At 40.9% G+C, this 19,595-nt stretch overlaps 2 protein-coding genes across 2 annotated transcripts in view; one reads left to right on the top strand and one right to left on the bottom strand.

Annotated features, from left to right (window-relative positions):
- The window catches only part of Pef (Peflin), a 50,344-nt gene extending 39,737 nt beyond the window's left edge, over positions 1-10,607 (bottom strand). Inside the window, exon 1 of the mRNA XM_068228836.1 lies at positions 10,503-10,607. Coding sequence (XP_068084937.1) covers positions 10,503-10,505 — 3 coding nt within the window. The 5' untranslated portion in view covers positions 10,506-10,607. The remainder of the gene's footprint in view (positions 1-10,502) is intronic.
- Positions 10,608-18,187: 7,580 nt separating this feature from the next.
- Positions 18,188-19,560, top strand: LOC136879104 (uncharacterized). Its single transcript, XM_067152847.2, has 4 exons — positions 18,188-18,379; positions 18,773-19,029; positions 19,119-19,205; positions 19,400-19,560. Exons 1-4 carry the CDS (start codon positions 18,282-18,284, stop codon positions 19,558-19,560), a joined length of 603 nt encoding a protein of 200 aa, XP_067008948.2. The 5' UTR covers positions 18,188-18,281.
- Positions 19,561-19,595: the final 35 nt, after the last annotated feature.

Raw genomic sequence — 19,595 nt, 5'->3', positions numbered from 1 at the left:
TCACAAATTTCATACATAGCCTATGGCAACATCAATAACAAGACTTAGATGTCAGAATCACTTAGGGGACAAATGAAATTGACTGTATTTAATTATTATATTCAACTCTTGAGACTGCTGAAAATTGCTCAGAATAGGCCTATACTGTACATGTTTAAGTATGGAGATGGTCTGGCTCCTCAAAAGCAAACACTTAGCAGATAATTTTTGGTACAAGTGTGCTAAGGGACCTGCAGACTAGTTTCTAGCTTTATGCGTCTCATTGCAGCATGGTCTTTTGTTGCTAGTGGCTAGGTCACTTCCTATGAACTTTTGCCAACCGTTCTCAGCTTCCGGTACTGAAAGCACTCTATCTTTATGGGTCAAAAACTGCACTCACCCGTTCACCACAGATGTGGGGGGATGAAGGAAAAGAAAAATGAAGGAAGCCCAACATTTGAAAGCAGAAGAATAGGTTGAATGTACAATACTATATTCAACAGAAATTTTATTAAACACTACGTACAGGAACAGGTAAGATATGTTTTGTTAACCTAAGGGTAGAGATTGATTAGTCACTCATATCACATGAGCTGGTTATATTCTAATAATAGAACTGTCCCAACTCAAAAGTGATATTGAACACACCTGCAAAGCAAGCCTGTGGCCGCACGAGCACACGGATCTATCAACGCCTGGACATATGTAAAAATGACATAAAACTACACCTGAAGTAGCATGCCTGCTGGGGCCCACCAACCCACCCCAAGAAGTATTTTTACTTATATAGAAAAATACAAGCAGAAACTGCATAAATGTAAGATTTGTGACCATTTTTTGTATTGCTATTGGCTGGCTTGGATCAGCTCCGATTGAAGTTGTGTCATGTGTGCCCACAAGGCTGTCCTGCCACCTTAGTTGAAAATAAGAAAACCGCACAGTTTCAAATTGTCATGGCATGCGCCAGTAATCTTACTTGTTGTCACATCACTTTTTATCCAGGGGATGCCAAGAGGCCTATTGGCCTAACCTGGGGGCTTATGCCCCCAACCTATGGTCTTGTCACTACCACGGTCTTGTTTTTTCTTTTAAATTTGCTTAACATCGCACCGACACAGATAGGTCTTACGGCGATGGTGGGAGAGGAAAGGGCTGGGTATGGGAAGGAAGTGGCTGTGGCCTTAAGGTATAGCCCCAGCATTTGCCTGGTTTGAAAATGGGAAACCACAGAAAACCTTCTTCAGGGTTGCCGACAGTGGGGTTCGAATCCACTATCTCCCAGCTGCGCGGCCCTAACCGCATGGCCAACTTGCCCGGTCAGCATGGTCTTGTGAAGATAGTGGTCTAGTCACCAGCCAGACCTAAGTTCCATTTAGCGGTAAACCTTCTGCTGACCCTTCACAAAAAAAAGTAAGAGATCCAACGTGGCGTGGCTCGGACAATTTCACAAGGCCAATTGGCCTCTGGCATCCACTGGAGTCCTGCTAAAACGACAAGCAATAAGGTTATGGGCACATGCCATGACAATTTGAAATTGCGGTTATCTTATTTTCAACGGAGGCTGCAGCCTTGTGGGTACACAGGATGCAAGCTCTATCGGAGACAACATAAAACTTTTATTCAGGACAGCTGAACCAAGCACGAAGGAAGGATCTCTCCTGTATGCTACTTCGGGTTATAGTTTCACATCATTTTTATATGCTTTTTCACCCATGAAGGGTTAACGGAAGTACCACCAACATATGCAGCGACAGCACACTAGAGGGATAAGTATCTCCACTTACTAAAAATACCCACCCAGGCTTTCATGACCAAAAATTCAATAGAACTTTACTAAGAGACGTCTTGCAAAAGCGAGTAAACACTGAATGTGTCATCAGAGATCATTTACATGCCTACGTTGTATAATATGGAGCGTCAAATGAACATTTTCCTGCCTTTCAAAAATCCCACTACCTCTGCCCGGTTTGAACCCATGATCTTAGGATCCGGAGACTGACAATCTACTGCTAATCTCATAGCAATAGCTAGGGGCCTTATTTTTTGGTGAAATAAAACTGTTGATTTCAGTGTTAAAACTGGCACTATTTCGATAGGTATTTCGTGAAATAAATTGTTATACTGATTGATGTTCCCTGAGAAATCTTCATTGTAGCAGCGTATGGGGTAAATGTAACTAACTTTGTGATAAGGGGTTTTAAAGTAAATTCTTGTAATGTATCACTGTTATTAAATCTTAGAAAAACCAAATATGCAAATTGTTATAGAAATAAATATATAAATCACTGATACTTCGAAATGAAGTTAGGTGATCTGCCCTGTGATATACATTTATACATAGCCTACATTTTTAGACGTTGAATTACTTGTCTCCAAAGTACAAACTAAGCATGGTTTCAAGATTATCTGGATGCAGAGTTGTGCAACAGTCAGAAAGTGTCTTTGTGTAAGCAGAGAAGCTCCTCTCGCTGACCACATTAGACGTCGGAAACCATAAAGCTTGCAAACACTTGGATGCAAAATCACTGTGGTCTTTTATAAAACCTCCTAAAACTTTGCTAACAGTCTTCTTTCACTTCCTCAACGAGATGTGCTTTCATTGCATTTTGCAAAGTCATATAGCTATGGAAGATGTTCATGGATATACTCTTTTTTCGACGGTCGGGGATGAGTAGGTCGGATGGTTAAAGCACTGGCTTTCTGACCCCAATTTGGCAGGTTCGATCCAGACTCAGTCCGGTGGTATTTGAAGGAGTTCAAATACGTCAGCCTCGTGTCACTAGTTTACTGGCACGTAAAAGAACTCCTGCGGGACAACATTCCGGTATCTCGGCGTCTCCGGAAAACGTAAAAGTGGTTAGTGGGACATAAAAACAATAACATTATTACTACTCAAACAGGCGATTTATTTACAATAGGCCTACCAATACCGTCATATTTTACAGTAAAGACAGTATTATTTATCTTTCCTTTTATATTAATTCTCTTCCTTATGCCAGAATTATCCTATTTTTCAAGAGGCATGTTGGCTTGGTCTCTATAATTTTCAACCCACCTTTACGATCTGTAAAGTATCGCCGATTGTTATTTGCCGCTTAGAATTATGTTCATTCGCTTAATTCTGATTCTTTGCAGTGTATATCGCACGTTTCAAGTTTACGAATATTACCGGTACACTATTGATACATTAGAATATTTCTTGCAGCATCAAATACATAGAACCCCTCACTGTTGTATTCTTCGACCCTCGAAAAACCTGTTGCGACTTCAGTTTTCGCCATTTTTATACTTAAATGTTGGACATTTGCCGATAAATGTTCGTATGTAACAAACTCTCATTGAGCACTGCTGTATCTACGACCGGTCTTGTATCTTGTTACGACCACAACGGTATGTGCTGTAATCGATGACATATTGATTTTTATCGACTGCCTTAGAGATCGCGGAACTGATCTCACATACCGTACTTTTGATACAAAGTGCGTACCGCTTTGTGTGCATTTGCGGTGTATTTGTGTGCAGAATATACAGCGCTATCAGGCAAATGAGAAGGAAACTACGATAGTCCAGTTCTCAGAAGCATTTAAACGTTTACTGGAGAGCTCTTCCGGTGCCATTTCGCATTTTACGCACTAAGTGGTATATAATTCGCGATTATTCGCACAATAAATCAAATTTCGCGATATTTCGCGAGTTCATTTTGCTAAAATACGGTATTTTTAGTACCTGGGAAGTCGTATATAGACAAGAAAGAAGATATCAAAAAAACTTGTGAATATCGTTATTACCAAAAAATATGGGCCCTAGCAATGGCACACAAATTCCACTTAACTAAATTATAAATCAATAGTTGTTCATTCAAAAGTATAAATTAACTGGTTTGAAAAAAGATGTAATATTGTTAGATGACCCTGATGGCAGTTACTGTCGGCGTAAAGTACGTGGCTCCAGGGACAAGCAACTTAAGAGCTCTGTCGACTAAACACCACAGCTGAGTCTGGTGTTACCGTTCACTCATGTTTGACATCTCTTTATAATATTTCCCTTGATCAGTAATCAGTCCATCAGCAATGATATGTTTAGGGCTGTCACCCAGGTGGCAAATTCCCTATCACTTATTTAATTGGCTTTTCCTTAACATCTCCCTTCGTGACGTCAGTCAAGCCTAACGGTGTATCGGATTAAGCAGCAGTATTGTCTAAGAACTATTTTAACAGCTAAATATATTTTTGTTTCGGCTAAGGTGCTCCACTCATCTTTAACACAGCGCCTCTGCCGAGTTAAAAAAGCACAACGCTGGCTCCATACTTCGGAGCTAGTTAGTTTAGTTAACTCTCTCCAAAGAATTCCAACAGTATCCCTACGCCGAAATCAGCCACCGAGTTTATAGCTCTTAATTAGTGGTCTGACAGGCGGACCGAGCGATACTGTGGGGTTTCACCCCGGGAATCTTTTAATATCAAACCTTTCCACCAGGAGCTTCCCATTCTTCGGGACTCCATTTCTTTGAAAATCCCATTTCTCGGGTATCCTACTATAGGATTGTTTTTAGTTTTTCATCTCACATAATCATGTTCCGTCTCCCCTACCCAGCCACCACCACCACCACCTCCACTATCACCACCACCACCTCCATATCTGCCCAATCTATCACTTCCAACACCATTTCTTCTCATCCTACAAGCACCATGTGCCCAGCCCCTGCCCCCTCCAGACATATCCCTATTCTACCTCCTCCCGAACCACAAAGGTCCCAGATTAAAAGAGGGGCCCCCCTACTTCCCCAAGAAGATCAACCAGCCACCCGCAAGTTCGCCATTGACCATTCTTCTCCGAACCCTCCCATTTCTGAGCCCAACTCAACAAATATTCAAGAAATGGAAATAGCAACCTCCCCAAATACAGCCTCCTTTACTGAATTTCCACCTCTCACGGCTACCCACCGCCCTATAATCAACCCCAAATTTCTTCAGAAACCTCCACAAGGAAATCACATCTTTCTCCTATCCAATCCAGCCCCAGAATTTAGATCCTCCCCTAAAATTTTCCGTACCCTCTTACAATACAACATTAAAAGAGAAGAAATAGCGGACATACGTCCCACTAACAACGGTTACCTAATAAAGCTAAACACAGACCATGCAGCAAACCTTCTATTAAACTCAATAGGTGCCCACCAACTTGGCTCCAACACCCCCTTAAAAACTTTAACTCCACCACTCCAGAAGACTCCCCCTCCCCCTCCAAGACACAGCTTGTTCAGCTGTGTCATTAGAGGTGTTGACCCAGATATACCAGAAGCTGAAATTCTATCCGAATTAATCTCTGAAGGAATCCCAGCTAGAAAAGTCTTTCGCATCCGCAACGACTCCGGCCCAACCTTCATGGTTAGGGTTCTTCTCCCCACCACTGAGGATGTCGACATATTGCTAAACAATGGGGTCTCCATCTATCGCCATCACCACAAGGTTGAACCTTCGAAAGCTCTCCCCCCACAACCCCTCCGCTGCGAGAGATGCTTACAATATAACGTTCACAAAACCTCAGACTGTAAAGCCACCACCCCAACATGCGGTCATTGTTCTCAACCCCATGCAACCAACAAATGCTCAAACACAGCATCTTCCCCCCGCTGTAACACATGTGGTGAAGGCCACCCTACGTATTCTAGACAATGTAAGGCCAAACCTCCCCCCCCCAGAAAATAAGCCAGAATTCGTTGCCCCAATTAGAACTATCGACCCTCCAACCGAACCTGCCCGCTCCCAATTCCCTCCACCCACCAAGGAAGATATTGTACGCTTCACCACCCTATCACTGATGAACCTATTCCCATTCCATAGAGAGTTGGTATTATCCCACCTCCAAGCTGCCGCCAACCAGGCTCTAAATCTCCATTTCGTTGCCACTTACTCCGGACTAAATTCCCACTTCAAATTCTCCCGTCTTGAAACACTGGTGTAATGGATAACCAGAACCAAAATCTAAATGGTCACCCAATCTCCATTCTTTTTCTTAATATTCAATCCTTCCCAAAGAAACGCCACCATCTCCAAACCTTGATCCATCAACATCCAACCCACACCATCCTTCTGAACGAAACTATGCTCCGCCCAAATATTCCCTCTAATCTACCTGGCTACAATCTCCACCGTGTTGACCACCCAAATAATCGTGCCAAAGGAGGCTCAGCAATAGCAATCAAAAGCTCTCTCGCAGCAAGAACGTACGCTCCCCCCTATCAAGAAGCCATCGCTGCAACAATATACTTTCGTTCCCGTATTCTAAACCTCACCACAATTTACATTCGTAACAACCAACCTCTCCCACTGAATTTCATTAAACACCTAAGCCAAGTTTTCCCCCACTTCATCCTTATGGCGGACCTAAATTTAACAGATAGAAAAACCCATGAATTAACTGCTCTCCACACTCTCCTAGAAGACCTGGACTTATTCCTAGTTCATCTACCTGGCCCGCCAAGACCCGCCTCACAAACCACCCCAGACGCTATTATAGCTCATAATTCACTCACTCACCTGTTCAACATCTCCCTCCTCCCCAGTGTTGGAAGTGATCATCTCCCAATTTTATTACAATTCCCTACTACCTCTTCTTCTCCACCATGTCCTCCCCCTATTTCCACTCCCAACTTTTCTCAAGCAAACTGGGCTGCTTATCGTTCTTACATCTCTAAATCCCTAGAAAAAGCTTCCCTATCACTATCAGATCAATGTTCAGTTGATAGTCTCCAAGACCTTCTCCACTCCACTATAACAAAAGCATCTATGGCAAACATTCCTACTACACTTCACTCCCCGTCTAAACCTCGACTCCCCCCCAAATTTATCCAGCTACAAAAACTTTCCCAAAATTATCTACATCACTATGCCCAAACCCGTGACCATTATTTCTTACGCCTGCATCGTCAGACACTGCGAACAATAAGGAACTATCTCATCGCTCACAAACGTTTAGCCTGGACTAAAACATGCACCACCCTCAACGACTTACATGCTCATCCAACTCAATATTGGCGACGCCTTTCTACTCTTCTTGGACAACATCGTACTCCCCATTACCCCATTATCCATAAAGACATAGCCCCCACTGACACCAAGGAAAAATTAAAGATTTTCTCCAAACACTTCGCAATTAGATTCAACTTCCAAACCTCAAAATATTTCTCATTAACAGACAATTCTCTCTATAACAATATTAGATCCTCTCCAATTCTTACCCCTTCAGTAACACACACCCCCACCCCACACCCCCTAAATGAACCCATCACAGCTTCTGAAATTCATAATGTTCTGGCAAAAACTCGAAATACAGCCCCTGGCTCGGATAAAGTAAGATATCGCCATATCAAAGAAGCACCCGCTATCCTTTTCACCATACTAGCTACCCTATACACCTTCATCCTATACACTGGATTTTACCCCACAGCCTGGAAAAAAGCTATTATGCTTCTCTTTCCAAAATCAGGAAAACCACCATCTGAACTCGACTCCTACAGACCAATATGCCTCATCACAGTGTTTGCCAAACTCCTAGATAAAATACTAGTACGTCGCATTCACACCCACTTAGCTGCAAACCACCTATTACCAATCTCTCAAGCAGGCTTCCGCCCAAAACTATCTTCCCACGATCAACTTTTCAAATTAATCCAAATCGCCTCGAACAACATCAATGAAGGAAGACCCTCACTGCTCATAACTTTTGACTTTGACAAAGCTTTCGACTCAGTTTGGCATTCAGCCCTAATCTTCAAACTTCACTTTTTCGCTCTACCTGTTACCTATATCAGACTCATCAACTCCTATCTATCTCACCGCTCAGCCAATATTTCTATATACCAACAACTTTCACCACCCTTCTCCATGAAATTTGGTGTTCCCCAAGGCTCCCCATTATCCCCACTCCTCTTCATTCTCTTTGTCGCCGACATCCCACAACCACCAGCCCCAATAAAACTACTTCAATTCGCAGACGATACTGCAATACTCGCACCACTCACCTCAGTTTCTAAAATCAACCAGCAAGTTCAACCATATCTCAACTCCTTCATTTCCTGGTGTGATAAATGGCACCTTCGAATTAATTCTTCAAAAACCCAATCAATCCTCCTCCGTCGTCGCCGCCACCGTTTCGCAGTAACCCGTGACCCCAACCTTCTACATCTCACTATACGAAATATACCTCTATCTACACAACCCTCACTAAAATATCTGGGCATCACAATAGATGAATTTCTCACCTTCCGTCCACACTTTAAGCTTCTCCAAAAACAATCGTCCAAAAGATCACAACTAGTTCGCCGCCTGGCAGGAATAAACTGGGGTCTAAACACCAAGCTCCTACTTCTAACATATACCTCCTTCATTCGTTCGGCAATCACCTATGGATTTACGGCATGGTCGGCCTGGACTAAAACCAACCCTCAACTGCTAAAACCATTACTTTCAATGGAACGGCGGCTTGTTAGACTTGCCCTCCATCTCCCACCACTTTACCACACTTCAGATCTATACAACATCTTCCCGATCCCTACACTAGAAGACTTCATATCCAATCTTGCTAAACGCTATATTGACAGAGCTAAAGAGAACAAAAATCCCATTGTCACCCCATTACTAGAATCAGATCCCTAAACCCCACTATTCACAACCACTCCTCTTCACTACTTTACTTCTATAATAAATCAACCGACCACTTGAGAAAGATGGAAATTGGGTGAAAAAAAAAAAAAACAACCCTTCTAAAATCACTAACTTTTCAACATTTCCACCAACTATAAAATCAAAATCAAAAACAACATACAAGCAAATAAACATTAGTGCGTTTTAATATTTAAAACTCTCAAATCAAAAAAGCAAAAGCTGATAAATCCCCAAATAAAAACAACCCCCCTTAGCCAAGAGGTCAAATATCTCACATCAATAATTAATTCTCTCTTCAATCCCCATCTCCAATAAATAAAATCCCCAACCACTCCAATTCCCCCGGCCAGAGAGAGGGCGACACCCTCTAAGTGGCCCGCCTCACACAAGTGAGGAATGAAAACGCCCCACCACCCCCTTTTCCTTAAAAGGTTTTCAATTTGGAAATTTACTGAACACTACCCTGGATTAATTATTCATCCTACAGGGGCTAGGCCTAAATAAATATTTCCCCAATTTGTCACCTTGAATTCTAACTTCATATTATAATCTTTCCTACTTTTAAAAACACCACTCGAACTTATTCGTCTATTAATGTCATTTCACACTATTTCTTCATTGACACCTCAGAACAGGTTGTCTCCTAACTCCCAAGTCTTCCCAGCCCATAGTTTACAACTTTTTCATAACACTAGGCCTATTCTTTTGTTGGAATCAACAAGAAAAAATTGTGCTGCTTTCCTTTGGATCTTCTCCAGTTCTCGTGTCAAGTAATCCTGGAATAGATCGGCCCATATATGGGAACAATTTTTTAACGTTGCACTGACACAGATAGGTCTTATGGCAAAAATGAGAGACAGGAAAGGGCTAGGGATGGGAACAAAGCGACTGTGGGCATAAATAAGACACAGTCCACGCATTTGCCTGGTGTGAAAATGGTAAACTACGGAAAACCATTTTCAGAGCTCCTGAGTGCAAGCTAACAGCTACATGATCCTAACCGCGCGGCCACTCTCTCTGTTACACTGTAACCATACTTTAAATAAGGTCTTACCAGAAATTTATATGCATACCAATGCGCTCATACGATCTCATTTTACCTCGACGGTTTTAAGTTCGCAGGCAGTATGTGCCTTTCATTTCACACCTGTCAAGGCCCTTATTCTACAGTCTTACTTCTTTTTTTTTGCTAGAGGCTTTACGTCGCACCGACACAGATAGGTCTTATGGCGACGACGGGATAGGAAAGGCCTAGGAGTTGGAAGGAAGCGGCCGTGACCTTAATTAAGGTACAGACCCGGCATTTGCCTGGTGTGAAAATGGGAAACCACGGAAAACCATCTTAAGGGCTGCCGACAGTGGGATACGAACCCACTATCTCCCGGATGCAAGCTTACAGCTGCGCGACTCTAACCGCACGGCCAACTCGCCCGGTTAGCGTTACGAGAGGCCAGTAATACCTGAGTTTCTTCACCATAAAATCAATGTTCACTATCACCACCAAAGAAGAAAAAACATCCAATTAAAAACAAATACCGTAGGCTACTGTACAGAAACTCAATAGCTGATAACGTAACGTAACTGTACGTGGTAATGATTCGCCAAGGACAACTTTAACGCTTAAAGTACCGGAAGGTATGAAACTTAGTAGTTCACAACAGCTTTTGAGAATATAACCTTACCTAAGACATAACTGTACTTCCTAGAAAATGCTTTATTTATATTTAGGAGAAAGAACATTTGACAATACGACTATGATGTTCGAAAGTAAAAAATGTTGGATTTAAAACTAACCAGCTCTCTAAATACATACGAATATGAAAAGTTTTCACACTTCGTTCACATTCCTCTACATACCATCACTGTCACACCTGGTCCACAACCGTCAACACAAAAGCAAAAGTCACAATCCCAACGTCTTTGATCACAACAGCAAAAACACAAAGAGAATGCAAATGCAAGTCTGGCCAAAAGCGTTTTGAGCCACCAGCTTAACCAACAGCTGGATATAAAATCCCCCTGCCGAGCTAAGAAAAGAATGTTAACATGTATCTTAAACCTGTATACTTCAAGAACATTTTTCAAATATACGCACGTTTGCACATTTCTTCATTGTGTGTGGTTTTTTCTTAGCATACAGATGTAAACTGGCCAGTGGGGTGACACTTCATAGGGAGCGTCCCAAGCAGTTCGGAGATGGGACTCCCTCTATCTGCGCCAAGTAGTGAAACAAATATTTCCTTTCAGAGGGTTAATTTAGAAGGTATTGGTTGGCATTACACATGCAGTTGCGCGCGGTACAGCAATTTCATAACACAACCCCCACAACCATTCTCTTTGACCAGTGTCGTGCCAGCATTCAACTGAAGCAGATCGTTGATAGTGTTCGCTGTTCTTGCCTGGTGTTGAACTGTTCGGAGTGTGTGAAGCGACTACGTCTTGTCACTGGCTACCTATAGATAAGTAATAGAGTGCATAGTTTTAAGGGATGTCTCTAGATAGTGGAGGTGGTGGTTTGGGTAGACCTCCAGATTCGATTCCTGTATCGAAAGAAAACCTAATCCTGGAACAAGTTTCTTTAGAAGGGATGATTGTGGATAAAGATATACCTAATCAAGAAGTTATGGATAGAGACAGAGTTACAACTCCTAACACTAATAATAATACAGTGTCTCACAATGATAAACCCAACACTTCTTCAGACATGCACATAGGGCCGTATATTGTCTATGTCGAATCGGATGATCCTGAAAAAAAAATAAGATACCTACACCCGATGGCTTTAGGCAGACTTTTTTATGAACGGCAGATTCCCAACATCAAAGCCATTCATAAAAAGGGCCGAAATCGAATTCAAATTACTTTTAGCACTCGAAAGGATGCCAATAATTTTCTTTCCAACCCGATTCTTGAAGAGAAACGCTTGAAGGCATTTGTACCTTCCTCCAATATCCACAGAGTAGGTCTGGTGCGGGGGGTAGATACAACTATATCAGAGACTGAACTATTACAGTACATTGATTCCCCATACCCAGTGATCAAGGTTCAAAGAATGAATCGCAGATCGTCCAAAGAGGGTAAGACCGAATACATCCCTACCGGTACGGTAAAGGTCATCTTTCAATCTCAACAACTACCAAAGACCGTTTCCATCTTTAATGTCATTCTGGAAGTCCAAGCATTCATTTTTGCACCTCTCATTTGTCGTAAATGCCAAAGATATGGCCATCCATCGATAAATTGCAGAGCTAGGGAACCTCGCTGCGGGAAATGTGCATTATCTCATAACACCCAGGAGTGTACACAGACATTGGTGAAATGCATCCATTGTGACGGAAATCATCCGGCAGGGGATGAAAGGTGTACCGAACATCAGAGACAGAAGGAAATTAAACGGATCATGAGTGTTGAGAATAAGTCCTTCTTGGAAGTAAAAAATTATTTTGCTCCTTTGGAACAGGACTTTAATCCTTTAACATTACCGCAACATTTCCCCTCGTTGGTACCTTCTTCTAGTACGTCTGACCCATTAACCCCTCGTAAAAGGAAGTTTTCTGCTGTTGTAACTAGCCCACCCCGAAAACCATGTAGACCAGGTTTCGATAGAAGTAACTACATGAATTTGATAAGGGACCCTCCACGAGACCAACAATCTATTCCGGTAATCAGATCTCAGTTACTTTCTAACTCTGGGAATGTACCCCAAATTCATAGTTCTACTAGTACAGACCAAGTCCGTTCTGGGAGCTGTGTTCCTGAGGCTTCTGTCTCTAAGAAGGGTGAATCTTCTAATGTACGCATTCAGTCTGAGGGGAAATTTCAAGAATTATCGAAAAAATTTGACTTCATAATGAATCAAATGGGACAAGATGTTCAGTGGCGTCATTTATCGTTTTACACGATGAAGTTATTACTCTATTAACACATCACTAACAATGAGAATTTTGCAGTGGAACTGTCGGAGTATTTTAAACAAGAAACACGAGTTAATTCAGATTATACAAGTTTTTGATCCACAAATCGTTATCCTTAGTGAAACATGGCTCAAACGAAACTATCACTTCCGAGTCACTGGTTTCAATGTCATACGTTTAGATGGTTATGTTGCGAATGGTGTGTGTATCCTTATTAAAAATAGTATCGATTTCCAAGTCAGAGAGATCAAATATGAAATTCCCAATGTTCAAACAATCGCAATTACTATCAATAATTTAACCGTAGTTTCCTTATATTGTCCTCCTAAAATTAGACCGACATATGACCAATGGAAGAATTTCTTCGCACAATTCCACACGTCCACTATTATTGGGGGCGATTACAATGCCCATAATCCAATTTGGGGAAGTGTTTCTTGCTGCAAAAAAGGCCGGGATATCGAGGTCATAAATAAATCCCCTCTTACAATTTTGAATGATGGATCACCAACACGGATCACTGCGCCCAATACTAATCCCAGTGCTACCGGGCGAGTTGGCCGTGCGCGTAGAGGCGCGCGGCTGTGAGCTTGCATCCGGGAGATAGTAGGTTCGAATCCCACTATCGACAGCCCTGAAAATGGTTTTCCGTGGTTTCCCATTTTCACACCAGGCAAATGCTGGGGCTGTACCTTAATTAAGGCCACGGCCGCTTCCTTCCAACTCCTAGACCTTTCCTATTCCATCGTCGCCATAAGACCTATCTGTGTCGGTGCGACGTAAAGCCCCTAGCAAAAAAAAAAAAAATCCCAGTGCTGTCGATCTGACTATTGCAACTATTGATTTGGCTCATAAGCTTTTGTGGCAAACAGGGAATGATACCCACCAAAGTGATCATTTTCCTATTTTTATTACCATCACATCAACCGAGCTCCGAAAGCCACAAAAATTTCCGAAGAGTGTACGACAAATGAAACATATGGATACTTCCTTATTTCAAAGGTATATTCAGGATAACTTGTCCCTTGTCGATAACGAAGGGAATAATGATCAATACCAGACATTACTAAATATTATAACGCTGTATTTAGACACGTACCATCCACCTGAAATTAAATACCCGTCTCAATACTCCCCACACGTTCGTTGGTGGGATGAAGAATGTTCGGCATGTGTACAGCGTCGAAAAAATGCTTTAAGGAAATTCCGGCATGACGGGACAATGGCGTCTTATCTTCAATACAACAAAATAGCCGCCCAGATCCAAAAATTATTCAATGAGAAACGACGATTGGCTTGGAAAATGTTCACAACTTCATTAAATAGGCAAACTCCTCTTCAAGACGTCTGGTCTGCAATTCGAAATTTATGCAACTCCAACCGCAATAATCCACCCCATAACGACTGGGATAGTACGACTCTCCTTCAATTTTATCAAACTCTAACTCCTGATTATGTCGTACCTCAGCTCCAATATCCGATAACTGGTATTACGCATAAATTTCAAACCTTGCTGCGACCTATCATCCCATCGGAATTCGATGTTGCTTTATATCATACGAAAACCACTTCCCCAGGAATGGATTATATATCCTATCATATGCTTAAAAGTTTACCCCCACAAGCTAAGAATATCCTCCTTCACAAATTTGACTATATCTTGGAATTTGGTACTATACCTATGGAGTGGAACTATTTCGTATTAGTACCTATCAAGAAACATGGTAAACCGAAATATGATCCAACTAGTTACAGAGGAATTTGTCTAAGTTCTTGTATTCGGAAACTGTTTCAAAAGATCTTACTCAACAGAATAATGTGGGCTCTAGAATATTATGAATTACTACCGAAGTACCAGTTTGCATTCCTCAAAGACCGCAGCACGACAGATGCTTTGAATATCTTATTAGTCGATATATTGTTAGCAAAATCCAGAAAACAACACGTCATGGCTGCCTTTTTAGATATTAAAGGTGCTTATGACAATGTTCATGTTCCCATCCTACTCCAGAAACTAAGTACTATGGATTTTCCTTCCACGTTGCTTAATATCTTAGGACAATTATATACGTATCGACGCGTAAGTCTCCCTCAAATCGCTCATCAAAACAATTGCCGCTTTGTATCCGTTGGGCTTCCACAAGGGGACATTTTAAGTCCGATTATGTATATGTTGTATACTGCGGATCTTGAAAAGGAAATTGTCAAAACGGCTCGGATACTGCAATATGCCGATGATATAGTAATCTACTGCACTCAAAATACCATAGAAGAATGTCGTCTTACTCTAGAGAAGACTTTAGAATTCCTGCAGGCGTGGATGATACAAAATGGTTTAGAGATAGCACCGGCAAAAAGTTCAATTCTCATATTTACCCACAAACGTATATATGATAAGTCTCCCATTAGATGCGGTGAACAGGAAATCTCCGTCAAAGAAACCGTTAAGTATCTAGGGGTAACGATTGATAATAAACTATCGTGGAAAAATCATATTGCAGAGATCTGTCGCAAAACGGAACAAAAGCTACATGTATTAAGATCCTTAGCGAACAGAACCTGGGGAGCTGACCCAGCTACCCTTTTAACTGTATATAAAAACATTATCAGGTCTGTTTTTGACTACGGTAGTCAGTTTATAGATATGGCTTCGTTGGATCAAAAACAGCGATTAGACAAAGTACAGTACAAAGCTGCTCGACTGATTACAGGTTCCATGAATTCGACTCCTACAAATGCTTTACTAGCTGAAATTACCGAACCACCGTTACATTTACGACGCAAACATGTCGCTACTAAATATCTTCTCAAGAAAATGGCCCGATATCATCATCCGATTCTTCCCAAGCTGCAGTTATTATCTGAATATTTTGGAAATGGACCTGTAGTACAACACAAATATCCGGCACTCCTGTGGGCTTATGTTCAGTTTATATATTTACGACCTCACGTTGTTCAAACAAGAACTCACCCTAAGTACTCTATCATGTTTCCTGCGACTATACAGTTACCTAATATCATCCGTACAAAATTCGATGATTCCAGTATCTCCGAGAATTTAAACAGACTGATAGCAACTAAGTCATTCAAAATTATTATAGATCAATATAATCAATACATTCCCTTTTATACTGATGGCTCAAAACATCAAGACACATCCGACGTAGGAGCTGCTTTTTATTCCCCTCTGCTGCAATTATCCAAACAATTCATCTTACCCCAATACGCATCCATCTACACAGCTGAAATATTTGCAGTTCGTCAAGTGTTAATATATATTAAACATTCTACGATCCAAAAGGCCCTCATCTGTACAGATTCTCTGTGTTCTTCAAGCATTAGAAAATCCTACAAAGGCGGACAATTGGTATATAGAAAATTTAAGACAACTATTGTATGATCTAACTATACTCCCGTCCACTACACTTACAAACTAGGTGACAGTGATTTGCGATCAGTTTGCGAGATGAAAGACCTCGGGGTTTTATTCGACCACAAGCTTACATTCAATTCGCATATACTGAAAATGGTAGCTGAGTCGTACAAGACCCTAGGATTCATTATCAGGAATATAAAACCCTTCAAAAACACACAAACTTGCATTCGTCTGTTCAATACCATAGTAAGACCAAAAATAGAATATGCCAGCATCGTTTGGAGCCCTAGGTGTCAAACATATGTTTATCAGATTGAAAAATTACAAAAAAGATTTTTAAAATACTTACAATATAAAAAAACTGGCTGCTATCCCCGTATGGTACCCTATAGTGATATCCTTTTAAATTTCGGAGTGGAGAGTTTAGAAATTCGCAGACGGAAGGATGCAGTAAAATTTCTTTTTAAAATTGTAAACTATGCTGTTGATAATCCTGAATTACTTTCTGTCCTAAATTTCCATGTACCTCGCTTCAATTCCAGAAATAACATAACATTTTTAAATGTAAAATCCAGGACGTGTGCCCATGATAACTCGCCGGTAAACAGACTCTGCAGTATCTTCAACAGTGCCATTCAGAAAAATAATGGCCTTGACTTCAGTTTGCCATTGAGTGAGTTTGTAACTGAACTTCATTGCGCAATTATATGAAGTCCTAAAATAGGGGAAATTGTAAGGTGAAGTTCTATAATATTATGCAATATAATGTATTGCTTTATTTATTCTATCATTTTACTTTGTCGTGTGTTGTTCCATCGCATTAATATAAGGTTTCTTTAGTCTTTAGAAAAATACTTTCATATTTTATATCAATACTATGCAATATAATGCATTGCTTGATTTATTTTATCGTTTTACTTTGTCGCGTGTTGTTCTACCGCATTAATATAAGGCTTCTTTAGTCTTTAGAAAAATACTTTCATATTTTATATCAATATTATGCAATATAATGTATTGCTTTATTTATTTTATCATTTTACTTTGTCGTGTGTTGTTCTACCGCATTAACATAAGCCTCTTTAGTCTTTAGAAAAATACTTTCATATTTTATATCAATAGTATAGGAGATTAGATAAAATTGTAGAATATAGTTTAGATATAAGTTTCACCATGTTAACTGTAGCTTGTCTGTCGTAGTTGCCACTGTAATTGGGACACTAAGTCCTGTAGTGTGCAATAAATAAATAAATAAATAAATAAATTAAATAAATAAATAAATATTTAAATCGTTCCGTATTATTTACCTGGGTGCCAGGACATTCTGGCATAACAGGCAATGTCATGGCCGATAAACTGGCCAATGAAGCAGCTGATGGACAAGGCCTACGCTACCATATTGGACTCCCACACAATGATGTATGGACAATTTGTCAGAAATTTCTCCGAGAAAAGTGGAACGAACATTGGCGTCAATCTGCACAATTTAAAGGTAAACATTTCTACAATATTCAAAATAACATTGCTATTAAACCATGGTTCGCAAAAGGAAAGTACACTCGACGTCATATCACTACTCTAGTCAGACTTCGCTTGAATCATGCCTGTACACCGGAACATCTGTATCGTTTAAAGATTAAGGAAAACAACTTGTGTACTTGTGGTCACTATGTCGGCACTATAAATCATATTTTGTTTCAATGTGAGAAATATCCCCGACAGCAACAACATCTCATTTCCACTTTACTATCACTCGGATTTCAACTTCCTCTCACTATTTCTTGTTTAGTATACCATCCGACAGTTCGCTTAGCTGAGTTACTGACTAACTTTTTTCACGCATGTAATATCCTGATTTAATCTGTACGATCCTGCCTCCCTTATTTGTGATCTGGTCATGTATGTCTATAGTAGTAAATCGCCGTGATAGATCACACTGGCGTGAAGATGTAGAACCCTGTGTCCCCGTGCTACATCCCTGCAACCTAACACATGTCAACTTGTTCTGCTGTACATATCTGTAGTATTAGACGCCTCGAATATTCCTCATGTCTCTTTCCTACACAACCTCTCCCAATACACTAGTGTGTACTTCCGTTTCCAACTACCCTCAAATCTATCCCTTTTTGTAACAGAAACTTTGATTGGTGAAGTTTAAAACAACCCAGTGACTGGACGTAGTGCGCTGCGCAGAGTCCAAGAACAAACAAAGAAGAAGAAGAAGAATTCTCTTTGACAACCCCGTTATCGTTGCGCGCGAAGGGAACTTGGTCGTATGGCAAGTAATAATGCTTGTTAGACGAACATTTGTTGAGATTCTTTCGCATTGAACGAGATTTTTGTTCCAGTATGCCACATCTTAGACGGTGTGTTGCGCCAGGATGTCAGGAATACGCTGACAGTTTAAAAACTACAGCGCTTTTTAGGTTTCCGAAGGACTCTGCTAGGTAAGTGAGTTTTATTTAAGACGAATTTTGAAGTCGATTATAATATTCAGGGGTCGAGGTATTTCGTACATTGAATTGAAAATAATTCTGATATATCGTCTGAAGGCAATATGTACTACCGGGCGGGTTGGCCGTGCGGTTAGGAGCGCGCAGCTGTGAGCTCGCATCCGGGAGATAGTGGGTTCGAATCCCACTGTCGGCAGCCCTGAAGATGGTTTTCCGTAGTTTCCCATGTTCACACCAGGCAAATGCTGGGGCTGTACCTTAATTAAGGCCACGGCCGCTTCCCATTCCTAGGACGTTCCTTTCCCATCGTCGCCATAAGACCTATCTGTGTCGGTGCGACGTAAAACAAATAGCAATATGTACTATCTTGAAGTCTGCTTTGCTTAGGTGCCGCACATGGGTCCAAAATAGTGGAAATAGGGAGTTATTACAGCTCCCTGCGAAGAAGCTTTATGACATCAGATATCTGTGTGGAAAGCATTTCGAGCCACAGCATTTCTTTGATAAATTTCGTAGAAGGCTGCACAGAAGTGCTGTACCTACTATATTCAGTGGAAATGCTATTAGTGCAGAGGAAATGCTTGTGTTTGACCGCATGGCATATGAGTGTGTTGATGCTGGACAGGGATCACCTGTCAACAGTGGTAAGTGTTCTCATGTAGGTGCTTGATAAGGTTGAATGGTGAAAGCATGGCAGACATTTGAAGATGAAGATAAATTCTGTACATTTCAGGAAAGCAATCACCACGTGGGATAGAACCATTCATTGGGGTGGATTCTTCCACTTCTGGATCCTCTAGTATGATTCAAAGCCAGCAGGGTATGTATGGTGAGGAATTTTAATCAGCAGTGTATTGTAATTGCTTTTGAATTCTTTTTCTACTGGATCTCGGTTGATGTGATGTAACCTTTATTCAGTGGACTGAAGAAAATGTATGGTAAGCTATTTTATTCAACAAGGCAATTAAATTTGTATTCTTCTTGTTTGATGTTATGTTACCGTAAATTTTATAGGATATCTATCTTCTGTCGTGGATCCAAGTTTGATTGATGTTGAACATTGTTATCAACGTCGACTTCCTACTGAGAGTACAGAGAAACTATTCAACGAAGTGGTTTCTTCACCTCCAGGACCCTCCAATCTGCAGAAAAAACTGCAGGGTAAATATTCCTAACTCCCTTATTCAGAAATGTAATTCATTTCCCTTCC

The sequence above is a fragment of the Anabrus simplex genome, chromosome 8 (assembly GCF_040414725.1).
Source record: "Anabrus simplex isolate iqAnaSimp1 chromosome 8, ASM4041472v1, whole genome shotgun sequence".
Taxonomy (NCBI): Eukaryota; Metazoa; Arthropoda; class Insecta; order Orthoptera; family Tettigoniidae; genus Anabrus; species Anabrus simplex.
This window is presented reverse-complemented; position numbering and strand designations above follow the sequence as displayed.